This window comes from Brachyistius frenatus, unplaced genomic scaffold (genome assembly GCF_029030835.1).
Source record: "Brachyistius frenatus isolate BFR_SWC_R1_liver_20210118 unplaced genomic scaffold, ASM2903083v1 Contig_380, whole genome shotgun sequence".
In the NCBI taxonomy this organism is placed as follows: Eukaryota; Metazoa; Chordata; class Actinopteri; family Embiotocidae; genus Brachyistius; species Brachyistius frenatus.
The window spans coordinates 21,326-35,966 of record NW_027210979.1 but is presented as its reverse complement, the minus strand read 5'-3'; the positions used below and the strand labels follow the sequence as shown (position 1 = coordinate 35,966).

The 14,641-nt window shown below is 41.5% G+C and overlaps 1 protein-coding gene and 1 long non-coding RNA gene across 2 annotated transcripts in view; both read left to right on the top strand.

The window, feature by feature from the left end:
* Positions 1-14,641, top strand: part of LOC138636482 (uncharacterized) — a 208,826-nt gene that overhangs the window by 184,532 nt on the left and 9,653 nt on the right. The window lies entirely within an intron of this gene.
* On the top strand, positions 150-14,388 carry marco (macrophage receptor with collagenous structure). The gene is made up of 12 exons (XM_069724515.1): positions 150-330; positions 1,779-1,877; positions 2,546-2,700; positions 5,083-5,200; positions 5,284-5,337; positions 7,607-7,696; positions 9,827-9,844; positions 9,971-10,042; positions 11,783-11,818; positions 12,017-12,070; positions 12,912-13,076; positions 13,518-14,388. Exons 1-12 carry the CDS (start codon positions 222-224, stop codon positions 13,646-13,648), a joined length of 1,101 nt encoding a protein of 366 aa, XP_069580616.1. The 5' UTR covers positions 150-221; the 3' UTR covers positions 13,649-14,388.

The following is a 14,641-nucleotide window of genomic DNA, read 5'->3' as shown; positions in this document are numbered from 1 at the left end:
GTCAGAACACCAGCTTCCTCCTTCTGGTCCGCAGCTACACTGACTGGCTGTTAGCTGACCAGCTCAGTAACCAATCAGATGTCCTTCCTCCGCGTCGACCATGAGCTCCTTCATGGGAGGTTCTGTCGCAATGTGGGGAAGAACCGTGTTTTACCAACATCATGAAGTGAGGGAGTTGTAAGAGTTGCTGCAGCAGGGAGGTGAAGGGGACCGTGGACAGCATGGAGACGTCGATGGACAGTAGAAAGGATCACGTCTCCCACAGTCAGACTAACCCGCTGTTTGACATGTCTCTCAGCAGGAGCGATCTCTACAGCTTCCAGCCTGACGGTGAGTTCGTCCTCACATCTCAGGAAATTCTTCTCTCTAGTTAAATCTGCCAGTTTATTAACCAATAATGACTTCATACGTTCTGCCGTAATAAACGGTCTAACCTGACAGCTCAGGAAGTCAATAAAATCTTGAAATATGATAATAATTCTTAAAACATGACATTATTTACAAGCTACTAATCTAGAATCTTTGTCTTTTCTCAATTGAGGAATAATGATTCCTTCTGCTTCCTGTTGAAATACATCTTGAACACGAGAAATAGAAACACAAAACTTCTCATGGACATGAATTGTTCCTTCACCTGCTGTGTTTCCTGTTTTGTGAATGAGCTGTGATTTAAAGTGTAACTGAGCAGAATATCACATCAGAAAAGTAATTCAAGCTGAATTTTTAAAACACACGACCAACGTACTTATTTTTACATGTTTGTTTAAACTTTAGTGTTTGTTGTCATCATCTGAGTATATATATGAAGTCTTTATTTTTTTTCCAAAATTTCACAATGCATTAAACAATAATATACTATATTAATATATACAAATTACAATAAGCACATATTAAATGTTATATTATGGAAGTACAAAAGTATTTCTGCATGAAAACCCGTCTTTCTTTTATTGAACGCGGTGTCCTGAATCACTGATAGATGTCAGACATCTGAAACAACTCAGTTTCCTTCATGCTGCAGTCAAATATATTGACATGTATGTGTTTCTAGTTATGGAGCAGGTATTGTAAATTAGGTTTGTTAGAGCCAAATTAGAGGAACAGAGCAGTGAATATTATTATTGTTTAGTGCACCTGCTGTAAAAGGTTAAAATAAAGGCAGTGAGGGAAAAAAACACATTTTCAGGTTAAATATCGACAAACAAAGAAGCATTTTATCAAGAAACTGTGTTCATCAACACGACACCATAAAACATTTGGCTGCGACACCATCAGGCAACATGATTTTGTGTGGATAATACATTTCAGTCGTCTACTGATTTTGTTAAGTACCAGTACATGTTAAACCTGGGAGGAAATGAAATGTCAGCCGTGACCAGCAGGTGGCGGCGATGTTCCATTTTTCCTGTCAGACACATCCATGTTTTCAGAGGTGAGAGTTCAGCTGCAGACTGCCTCTGAAAGTGAGACAGGGAAACACTGTTTGAGTTGAGTTATGCGAGATCATATCACACAGTACATGCAGCTTCCCCCCCCCCCCGACACACACCACCCTTTTGTCTGCATGATTGACAGCTGCCATTTTTCCACTGGTCATTCACGTTTTTTTTTTAATGCTGTGATTAATTCATGAAGGTTTTTTTGGTTTATGTTTGCACAACAGTATGAATCAGCTGAATGTTTTCTGCTTCCTGGGAGGGGTTTCTCTATAAAAAGTATTTCTGCAGGAGAGTGATCAGGTCCTGACGTCTAAATGTTTACTCCTGTTTGTGTTTCAGATCTGAAGCCAGCGAGGCCCAGAGGACGGTGGTGTTTTCGTGTGATAGTTGTTTACCTCATCTTGCAGACGGCCCTTAATGCCTTTCTCCTTTATAAAGGTAAAACTGCATTGAGATTGTATCATTTAATATCACAAAGATATTGAAAATCATTTCTTTTTCATTACATGAAACTGTCTCTCGAACCCTCCTGGAGTATTTTAAAGTTCATTTTGGTGGTATAGTTGTGCAAATTGGCAAAAACTGCACGTGGAGAAAAATGACTTTTTTTCAACTACTTAATGAAGAAAGAGTCACATGTAATGGCCTCATTTGGTAATAATCACACTGCACATCACAGAAATACCTGAAAATATTTATTTTTATTTTCTGAACTTAAAGAGCTGTGGGGCTCGAAGTTAAAAATATGGAGTCATAAGGTGATGTAACTTTACAGTCTTATAAGTCCTTATAAGAGTCTTTGACTCTTATAGAATGCACAGTCGACAACCTGTGTAAATGTACAGCTTGAAATGCATTTTAAATAATAATTCAGCACATACTGTATATAGAAACTACAACCTCTTACAATTGGAAAGATGTATACAACTTTATTTAACACATACACACTGATGCAGCCTAAGTCTCATGATAAGACCACAGCACCTTCAGCAATGCTTCTACTGAGAACAAAAAATAGAAACTATTGTGGAGATCGGTTGAATTTACCAGATTGTGATTTCCTGGAGGAGTTAATAAAGTTATTTTTTGCTTTTGGTCTGTTCTAGTTTTTACATTGGAGAGTTCTCCTGCTCACCCCAGGACAGAGAAGCTGATGTCCAATCACAGTTTTCCAGGTGATGACAGCTTTCAAAGTCTCATCCACAACTGCAGTCAGGAAATCAGGAGCCAGAGAGGCCACCTGTGGGCCCTGCAGAGCCAGGTCCTCCTTCACTTTCAATACTTCACTCAATGTAAAAGCTCTGGTTATCAAGTCTCTCAGTGATAATCATCACTAGCAATAAATAATGTCATTACAAATACGTCACTGTCTCACGTAAGAGGAGAAGAGCCATCAGTCAATTTTGAGAATTAATCAGTGGTGTGGAGGTTACTTCTTTTAATTGAATTAGTCACTAATTACTGCATACAAAATGCAGGAAAATAACTTTTGTGTTACTTTTATGAGATTGTCTCGGACCAATCAGAAGCCAGCGGTGTGCTGTGAAGTCTGTTTTCAGTGAAGTACATAGAAAAATGACGGTGGGAGAGTTTCGGTGCACAACAGGTTTTAAAGATGCTCCAACAGTGCATCCTCGGCTGAGCGCTGCCAAAACAACAGTTAGTTAGTAGTTTAAAGAAAGAGACCGTGTCCGAATAAAAATCAGGACAATGCTTAACAATAAACTTGAAACACATGTAACGGTAACAAAAGTAAGTGAACTGTCTAAGATACAGTGCATCCGGAAAGTATTCACAGCGCTTCACTTTTTACACATTTTGTTATGTTACAGCTTTATTCCAACATGGATTAAATTCATTTTTTCCCTCAAAATTCCACACGCAATATCCCATAATGACAAAGTGAAAATAGTTTGTTTAAAATTTTTGCAAATCTATTAAAAATAAAGAACGAAAATATAACACGTACATAAGTATCCACAGCCTTTGCTCAATACTTTGTTGAAGCAGCTTTGGCAGAACTTACAGCCTCAAGTCTTTTTGAGTACGATGCTATAAGCTTGGCTCCTATTCTTGGGCAGTTTCTCCCATTCTTCTTTACAGGACCTCTCAAGCTCCATCAGGTTGGATGGGGAGCGTCGGTGCACAGACATTTTCAGATCTCTCCAGAGATGTTCAATCGGGCTCTGGCTGGGCCTCTCAAAGACATTCACAGAGTTGTCCTGAAGCCATTCCTTTGTTATCTTGGCTGTGTGCTTCGGGTCGTTGTCCTGTTGGAAGATGAACCTTCACCCCAGTCTGAGGTCCAGAGCGCTCTGGAGAAGGTTTTCATCAAGGATGTCTCTGTACATTGCTGCATTCATCTTTCCCTCCATCCTGACTAGTCTCCCAGTTCCTGCTGCTGAAAAACATCCCCACAGCATGATGCTGCCGCCACCATGCTTCACCGTAGAGATGGTATTGGCCAGGTGATGAGCGGTACCTGGTTTCCTCCAGACATGACGCTTGACATTCAGGCCAAAGAGTTCAATCTTTGTTTCATCAGACCAGAGAATTTAGTTTCTCCTGGTCTGACAGTCCTTCAGGGGCCTTTTGGTAAACTCCAGGTGGGCTGTCATGAGCCTTTTACTGAGGAGTGGCTTCCGTCTGGCCACTCTACCATACAGGCCTGCTGGGTGGAGTGCTGCAGAGATGGTTGTCCTTCTGGAAGGTTCTCCTCTCTTCACAGAGCAACGTTGGAGCTCTGTCAGAGTGACCATCGGGTTCTTGGTCACCTCCCTGACGAAGGCCCTTCTCCCCCGATCGTTCAGTTTGGCCGGGCGGCCGACTCTGGGAAGAGTCCTGGTGGTTCCAAACTTCTTCCATTTACAGATGATGGAGGCCACTGTGCTCATTGGGACCTTCAATGCTGCAGAAATGTTTCTGTACCCTTCCCCAGATCTGAGCCTCCAATACAATCCTGTCTCGGAGGTCAACAGACAATTCTTTGGACTTCATGTCTTGGTTTGTGCTCTGACATGCACTGTCAACTGTGGGACCTCATATAGACGGTGTGTGTCTTTCCAAATCATGTCCAATCAACTGAATTTACCAGGTGGACTCCAATCAAGTCGTAGAAACATCTCAAGGATGATCAGTGGAAACAGGAAGCACCTGAGCTCAATTTTGAGTGTAGTGGCAAAGGCTGTGAATACTTATGTACATGTGATTTTTTTCGTTTTTGATTTTTAATAGATCTGCAAAAATTTCAAAAAAATGTATTTCATGTTGTCATTATGGGGTATTGTGTGTAGAATGTTGAGGGGAAAAATGAATTTAATCCATTTTGGAATAAGGCTGTAATATAACAAAATGTGGAAAAAGTGAAGTGCTGTGAATACTTTCCGGATGCACTGTACATCAGTTCTACGACACCATCCATCACCACTTTGATACCATCAGCTAAAAGCAGCCACCATGATTGACAGGTCAGTTCAGACCAGTCAGACTGCAGCAGCACTGAAGGAGTAGTGAAGCCTCGTGTTGTAAATCACTTCATTTACGCATTCAGAAAGCTAATTTTCCTCCTTTTAATGGGGCCATGACTTACAGCATCGCTCTGACATCACATGCTTCACGTTTCGTTTTGTTGCCATGACAACAGGTCAAAAGCCTGTGTGGAGAGGAGGGTCAGCTGGACAGCCTGAAAGCTGACTTGTCTCTGCTCAACACCAGCAGCCACAACCTGGAGGGCAAACTGACCACCATCAGCCTCAAACCAGGTGCGTGTGCAAATGTTTGTGTGTCTGTATTCACAAAGAGTTGATCATATAAAGAGCCTTTGTATTTGTGTGTGTCTCCTCAGGACCTCCAGGAGTGAGTGGACAGCCAGGTGCACCAGGGGAGAAGGGCCTCAAAGGTGAGTCAAACCTACAGAGGCTGTAATCTGTTTTTTATAATAACAACATGACAGTGTGAAACTAGCCTGATCTATACTTGTTAGATAACCATGATACTACCACCACCATGTTAGATAACCATGATACTACCACCACCATGTCAGATAACCATGATACTACCACCACCATGTTAGATAGCCATGATACTACCACCACCATGTTAGATAACCATGATACTACCACCACCATGTTAACAGATAACCATGATCCCACCACCACCATGCTAGATAACCATGATACATGAGCAGTAACACCACCCGTTGGTTTGTGAACATTATGAAGCCTCCAGTTCAGATTCTGTCCGTCACCATCTTGCTAGTGGAGCCAGCGGTGGATCTGGCTGATCTGATTGGAAACCTGATGATACTACGTCCCGCCCACTGTTAGCTGTAACCTGACTGCACCACAGGCCTGTCAATCAATTCTACATCGGAACCATTTTTCAGACCTGAAGCTACGAACACTTTTATATACAGTTTGTGCTCATGACCAAATGAACTAGTCTAACATGAGGATTTTATAGAAAGAGAAATAATCTGTAACCCTTGTAGTTATAGAGCCTCACTCTAAACTCTGCTCCACAAAACAACACCAGACTGAAAGTTTCTCAGTTTAAAAAAGTTAATTTCATTACAATTGATCAGGTGAAGTTGTGTGTCTGAGCTGCAGCATGCATTAGCTTTCAGCTGCTGGTCTGGCGATGATCTCAGTATTGATGACATGTCATCTGTAGTCGAACGGCTGATGATACCCGGCTGATGGATGAGCTGCAGCCATTATTTCACACACCTCTACAACATAGTGCTCTGACACTTCCTGTATGAGATCTCTATCAGACTTTCCTCAAGCTGACAAATTGACTCAGTCCATGACACACACACACACACACACACACACACACACACACACACACACACACACACACACACACACACACACTGATTTGCTTACAGATTGAGCATGTTTGACGCAGCACAGGAACAGATGGCTGAGACAAAAGACAAATTAACATCTCTGTAAAATACTTGTCTCCAGACACAGACACTGAGGACACAGAGGTCATGTTGCTGACTTACTTTTACAAACTGATTCTTGTATTTTTAGACCTAGTATATTTAGATTGGACCACTTTCAAGTCAACAAAAAATAATAATAAGTAAATTCATAAATAGAGATTGATATTCAGGATTATCAGCATGAGTGAGACATTCATGTAACTGACCTGGTTGATAAATACGGGAGAGTTTTACAATTTTACAAAAGAACTACCCAATCAACAGATTGTCATGGGATTTATTGAGCAACTTTTTGCATTAAATATGCTGAGCATACTTCCGGAAGGACAGCTTCTCTTGATTTTAATGACCTTTCCTAGAGTGGCACCTTCAGGATAAAGCTTTCATTTCTGTAAAACTGGGTTTCAGTTCAGTGGAATCTAACAAGCTTTGTAGGAGAGATCACAGTTTTACATGCTTTGTGATTTCAGGCTGGACTTAGAGTATCTTGTGGATGTAACGTATTTAATTCATTACAGGCCTCCTGCACGTGGTCTAAACTAAGTGTTGGGGACTGGCAAGCAAGCAAAGATGACAGTGGCCTTGTAAACCAGTGGCAGGGGTCTACTTTAAAAGAGTTATCTCGGTGTTGTTAGCTAAAGTCACTCCTTCTTATTAGTTTTCTGGAGGCGCATTTGAAAATAATCCCTCATTCATTAGAAAAGAAGATTCAAGAAGACCTGTTTTTGGGGGCGTGTCTGTTTGATTGACAGGCCTGCGGTGCAGTCAGGTTACAGCTATCGGTGGGCGGGACGTAGTATCGTCAGGTTTCCGATCAGATCGGTCAGATCCACCGCTGGCTCCTCCCCCAACTCGTCCAAATATGGTCACTTCCTGCTCCAAACTGCTCCGAACTAGCAAAGATGGTGACGGACAGAATCTGAACTGGAGGATTCATAACGTTCACAAACCAACGATGACATCACTGATGGATGATGACATCACTGATGGTGGATGACATCACTGATGGTTGCTGGTTGGTTTCAGCCCCGTTCATTGAGAAAAACGGATGTAACCAGCATCATTAATGACTTCCTTAGTGACTGTGAGATTGAATCCTGACTACACTGACCTTCCTTTTGTGCTTCACACTGCATGCTTCTGTGATACACTATTTAGGAGCAGAGGTTGCAGAACCTCATTAAACTGCATACCTCTGTACCTCATTTTTCAGGTGACAGTGGAGTAGCCGGCCTTCCAGGACTGAAGGGTGAGATGGGACTCAAAGGAGAATCAGGAGAGCCAGGAGCTGCTGGGGAAACTGGTGGGTTTCATAAACGTCATTTGTGTCGTATTGTACTCGTTCATGTTCTTGAAGCTGTACGAAATTAAATAAAAATAAACAAGGCTAATCACAAAATGGAGCTACGACACAAAACGGTGTTCTATTCTCTGGATGGGAGATGCTGTCGGGGGTTTCAGTGCTGGGGGCATGTTTCTTTTATTATAAAGTACCATACACCTGTCAGCCAGGCACTCAATATCTCTATTAGACAGACAGACAGGATATCTAGTTTCCAACATTCATGGTCCTCAGAGGATGACATGTAGAGGTGACGGCCAGTGTTGCACTGTAACTTACCCTACTAAATACATTACTCAGTTTGGTTTCTCAGCTCGGGCTTCCAATGTCGTACTCTTTCTTAGTTTTGATTCTCGATAAGTCTCAAACATGGCTGTAGTGTTTTTGTTGAAGTACCAGAGGTCACGTACAGACGCACGCTGTGTGTGGAGACAAGTTTACACACTATGATATGTTTTAAAATCAGTCTAACAATATAATTCTGCTATTTTAAACGGTTGTTCAGGATTACTCATCTAAAGGGTTCCATTTCCGTCACAACATGTTCCTCCAAATGTTTCACAATAAAAGCCTTATTCAGAAATGAAGGGTTTCTGAATAATGAATGCGAGAAGGTTTCAGTTCATAACTCTTTACATGATGTGTTGTATACTGCATGATTCAGACAGTGAATAATATTTACTGTGACCTTTTCTGGTTTCACATCACGTTGCCTGTTCAGTGAGAGCAGCACATGAACTGATGTAGCTCCTGGATGGAGGGATGTGTCAGCGGATTGCTACTGTGAAGTAGTTGAGTTTCTCTTCCTGTTTTAACTTCTCCTTATTGTCAGAAATATTGCTGACACGCTAATATTTAAAGTGAAAAATTAAAAAAAGGGGAACCTGGAACACTTGGTAAGAGCTCAAGTGCTGGTCAAACAGTTGACTGCACTCCTGCAGAGGTTCCACCCAACCTGACATGGCGGGTGTTCCACAAAGCAGGATCTGCAAGTTAACCAAGTTAAATTCTAATTTAAATTTGACAAAAATTCGGAATTTCCAATTTAATCAAACAGTAGAGAATTTAGTGAGACGAGCGTGTTATTAGACCTAGTTGTGTTTTTTGTTTTTTTAAGGAGAGGTTTTTTTTTGGAAAAATCATGTTTTTTCATCACAGTCAAAAATCTACCTCAACAACCCTCTTTAAACTCATGAACATAACTTATGGTTTGCAATTCTGCCATTACAAACTTTATTCAATGTTATTTATATCGTGCCAAACCCACCACAAGTTGCCACCAGTTATTTAATGGCACTTAACACGGTAAAGTCTTTACAACAGAACTTTACACATTATACAGAAAAACACATTATTCAAAAATTCCCACGTAACCTCAGTAGAAAAAAAATCTTTCAACAGAATAAACCTCGAAAAGAAGGAAGGAAAAACTCTCTTTTAACAGAAGAAACCTCCAACAGAAGGAAGGAAAAACTCTCTTTTAACAGAAGAAACCTCCAACAGAAGGAAAAACTCTCTTTTAACAGAAGAAACCTCCAACAGAAGGAAAAACTCTCTTTTAACAGAAGAAACCTCCAACAGAAGGAAGGAAAAACTCTCTTTTAACAGAAGAAACCTCCAACAGAAGGAAAAACTCTCTTTAACAGAAGAAACCTCCAACAGAAGGAAAAACTCTCTTTTAACAGAAGAAACCTCCAACAGAAGGAAAAACTCTCTTTTAACAGAAGAAACCTCCAACAGAAGGAAAAACTCTCTTTTAACAGAAGAAACCTCCAACAGAAGGAAAAACTCTCTTTTAACAGAAGAAACCTCCAACAGAAGGAAAAACTCTCTTTTAACAGAAGAAACCTCCAACAGAAGGAAAAACTCTCTTTTAACAGGAAGAAACTTCTAGGATCCCTTAGACATTGCTGTTTTTCAACTAAAACAGGAACATCTTATTAATTAAAAATACCTAACTCTCATTTTACCTTCAAATTAGCTGCCAATCATAGAGGATCACATACTCTTTATGTAATATTGTATAATTTTCCATGACCACGTATAATATGTGTGTGTCATTTGTTTACACCCCCCCCCCCCCAATTGCAGGTCCTCGTGGAGACAAAGGTGTCGCTGGGATTTCTGGCCAAACTGGTACTTAAAAATGTTCCACGTAGACGAATGATATTTGTGTTCATATGTGGCTGTACAGACACATGTCTGATGGTGTATCGTTGCTGACTTGTTGTGCAGGTGTTCCTGGTTCTCCTGGGCTCAAAGGAGAAAAAGGAGACCTCGGGGATTCTGGCCCACTCGGACCTCCAGGTCAGCTGCATGTTCTTCACGTCTGTGCGCTTGAACAGATATATATATCCGTATATAAGGGCTCAGTATTTCTTCCTAATTTGATATCATGAAATGACACGATAGCCAAGATAGACAGAAAGTGCTGATCCATAATATTGAAATCTCCTAAAAATGTAGCAGAATTTACGCTCATTGTTTATCAAATCAAAAGAACTGGACCGACTTTCATTACAATCTTTGATGCTTGAGTCAGGTGGGCGATAGACAACACCAACGATAACTTACCACTAGAGACACCAGAGAGCTCGACAAAGACCGACTCCACCTCACCACTATCCGGCTTCACAGAGGTCATCCCTGATTTTAAATTCATACTCAGCGTGGATAAACAGAGATCCTACAGCTCCAGATTTACTCTGTCTGACACAGTGGAACCCATTGAATTTAGGTAATTCAAAGATAAAGCAATAACAGAAGATTTGTGTTTGAGTGAAGATAAATAATGGATGTAGTCGCTTGGAAGACTTCTTGTATTCAGATGAAAAAAATGGAAAATATATTAGAAGGCACAGTCATCAGCAGTCATCACATAAACACGCACTTCATTTAACTTCCACTGGAGGTCGCTGTCCGTTCTGTCCCTTTATCACCAAGAGGCCATCGTTTGGATCAGCCAATCACATCTTTTAAAAGGATGTTGTCACCTAGCAACGGGGCCAACCACACCTCCTCACTAAGATCAGGGCTTCTGTTTGTTGCTCTCAGAAGTTTCCTCAATCTCTCCTCAGATAAAACTCCCAGATAAAGTTTGTAAGCTCAGTTCGGATCTCTGTGAGAGGACTCTAAGAATCTTCGTGAATACGACCTCTGGTCTATAAAACCGGTATTTTGTGATCTATAGTGTGTGTAAAGAATAAAGAACTGATGAGTGTGAGAATAAAACAGTGTAAATGGTTAATGCTGGAGGTTAATGGGTCGAAGTCTGAGCGTCGGCCTTCCTTTGCTGTGGTGGGTTTTGGGAAGGTGGATGAACAGTAATGGATGTCACCTCTCTCACAGGCAGTTCTTTCCGCTTTCGGGGAAGTCCTCATTGAATGTCAGGAACTTTTCCAAAATATGATAACTTTGTGATTGTTGGTGGTTTTGATGTTTTCCTTTTCCACCACTGTAAAAGACGTCCTGGATCTCTCTGACTGATTCACACGCTCCATCTTATTCTGACATTTGGCTTTCTGTGTTATGCTGCCTCTGTGTGTGGCCCTGACGCTTCACAAACAACAACAGTAGAAGTTCCACATGTGAACATTGTGAGCACATGTTAATAAGAGGAGAGCCGAGATGAACTCCAGATGCAGACGCCTCTGACAGCGTCCGGGTCATCAACTCAAACACTGAACGTCTCCTCACACTCCTCTGTGTGTGTTTTTAACACGTCACAGCAGATCTGTTGCTTCAGCTTCACATGTTGTTGTCGTTGTCCAGTTACCAACAACAAGAACCCAATGTTGGAACTACGGAGACGCACGTCTCATGTTTACTAAAGAGACTCTTTTTCACGCTGGCGGTCACTGCTGCTGATCCGTGTGTTTCAATGCACCGAATAAAAAGCCAGGCAGCACTGACTTACAGCAACTGCAGCCACAAAAACAGCAAATCTCTGGTCCACTCCTGTTTGAGGATCTGACCTCTTTAAACTCTTCATTTGTAATGTTCAGCTCAGGTTTTTCTCAGGTTAAAATTTTCTTGTCTTTTGAACAGGTGCAAGAGGACCCGGGGGGTTCAATGGAACTGAAGGTAAATACTTATCACAGATTTAAAGTTTTAGAAAACATCAGATAATGTATGTATTTCACACAATGTGTATCTAGAGAGAATGAGGGATGAGCACATGTAACATGCTTAATGTGACTTCACCTAGAGCCAAAACATGTCTTATTAGAACAAACTCACTTTACACCTGGAAGACATGTTCACTCAGTGTTTCCTTCACAGGTCCACCTGGACCACCAGGTGCCAAAGGAGAAAAAGGAGACACAGGAAAGGAGGGTAAGTATCCACGGCACTGACCTAAGAGCAGCTGACCAAAGCTAAGAGCAGTGAGTTAGTTCAGGCAGTCAGCTGAGCCGCCTCGCTCTGCATCATGTGACCTCCAACACTATCTGACACACTCACCCTCCCAGTGTCCCGATCTATTTGTTTTACAAAAATATGAGGAAAAAGAGCTGTGGATCTGACTGATCTGATTGGAAACCTGACGATACTACGTCCCACCCACCGATAGCTGTAACCTGACTGCACCGCAGGCCTGTCAATCAAACAGACACGCCCCCAAAAACAGGTCTTCTTGAATCTTCTTTTCTAATGAATGAGGGATTATTTTCAGATGGACCTCCAGAAAACTAAGAAGAAGGAGTGACTTTAGCTAACAACACCGAGATAACTGATGGACACATTTTATTCACTTTGGATTTGATGAGAGAAGTTGAATGGGAGTCTATGGAGCCGGAGGCTTTTTGGAGCCGACCTCTAGTGGCACTCGCTGGTATTGCAGCTGAAGACACTTCTGCATAATTTTTGAGACCTGGAAGCTGCGAATACTTTTCTATACAGTCTGTGGGTGCGTCCTGTCTAAATGCTTATCAGGGAAAAACTGACTGATTTTACTAAGTACCCCTTCAGTTCTTCATCACCAAGACCGAGGACCTGGCAGTGAACTTCAAGTGGAGAATGAAGCCTTTCCCTTCCCTCCTTTGGGATTAAGGAGCGATCACTGCCGCTGCTATCTGAGCTGATGTCTTTCAGCAGCAGAATTATTTGGACCAGTGTTCCTCTGCGAGTGGCTCGTTGTTGTTCTGGTCAGTTCTGAATCTGATCATCTGCACTGCAGTGACCGTGCGCCTGGTGCCGGGGAAGTACCGAGGCCGAGTGGAGGTGAAGCACAACAACATGTGGGGCACCATCTGTGACGACAGCTTCGACTCTCTGGACGGGAAGGTGATCTGTAAGATGCTGGGCTTCCAGTCCGTAGTCTCCACCTTCACCGCCTCCCCAGGTAAGACGTCTGCTGCATCATCACATGTTCTCCATGAAGGGTGTGTGTGTGTGTGTGTGTGTGTGTGTGTGTGTGTGTGTGTGTGTGTGTGTGTGTGTGTGTGTGTGTGTGTGTGTGTGTGTGTGTGTGTGTGTGTGTGTGTGTGTGTTGAATGAACATGAATTAAACAGCATCTAAAGCTCTTATTTTGACAGCTGATGTAGTCCTTGTTTCTATATTCCAGTCACAGACGGTTTGTTCCGGAAAGTGCTTAAATAATTTTTTAGAATTCCTGCAATTTTAAGCAAAAAAACTGATTTAAGACTGCAAATAACATCATAATTTTAGAGAAAATCCGCCACAAAATCAAACATTTTTGATCGCAACAATCACAAACAAATCCTGGAGGGGCTGAATAAAGTGATGAGAGGCTGTGTGCTGTAACGAGCTGTGGTTCTGTAGGGTCCGGGAAGATCTGGCTGGACGAGCTGCGCTGCACAGGAGCTGAGGCGGACATCTTCGACTGTACACACCCTGAGACGGGATTACACAACTGCAGCCACGATGAAGATGCCGGAGTGCAGTGTATCTAGACTGAACAGGGTGCAACACAGTTTACTCTGATAAACACACACACACATACTGTATGAATACAGAGGTGGAAGGCAACCAGGTACATTTACTCTCGTGCTCTATGAACGCTCCCCCCCTCGATGTCCCCGTGCAGGACAAAGTCTGATCTCTTATTGATGCGCGTTTTTTAGAAGTTGTCTGAGCACGCTGTGTGTTTATACTTGTATTTAAATACACACAAAATACTACGAGTGCCCACGAAATAGCAATTAGTTCCCTTGTTTTAATGAATCCGTTCCCACGGTTTGAATAATTAGTTCCCATGTTTTAATGAATTGGTTCCTATGTTTTAATTCATTTGTGTCCACGAGGTAAGTAGAGACATCACAGCAAACAGTCTTTCTCCTCAGTATGAAGTTCACCTGCTTTAACTGTCCAACTATAAAGTCAATAGCATCCTCAAAGTTAGCATGTTGCTAACGATATAATTCATAAACCCTCAAAATCACATCATATTATTGTATTTTACTAACAATAATCCTTTCCATCTCTTCATTACAGCTGTTTTAGCTAACAGAGTTGTTGTTAGCCTTGTTGTTGCGTAGCCTCCACAGCCAGTCTGTTGTGTTGTCTCTCTCTATATATACTTATCTCGTGCGCACAAATTAATTCAAAAGTGGAAACAATATTTTTTTTCTCTCTATGGCCACTCTGTGGCTCCGTACTGACTAAATTTGGGGATATTTTTCTGGTGGAATTTTTTTTTTAAAAGCCTCTGCTTTTTAAGAGAAAGTAGTTTTATTATTTTTGATTTTATTCTACTTTCTACAACAATACTTTCACAACAATTCAGAGAGAACATGTACTTTTTACTTCACCATATTAATCTGACAGATTCTGATTTTAAACACCTGCCATGAGCATATACAATATGATGTAATATATACTGTATTAAATATCTATAATCAGCTGTTCTTTTTCAACTACAACATTCAGAAATACTTTTCTGGTAT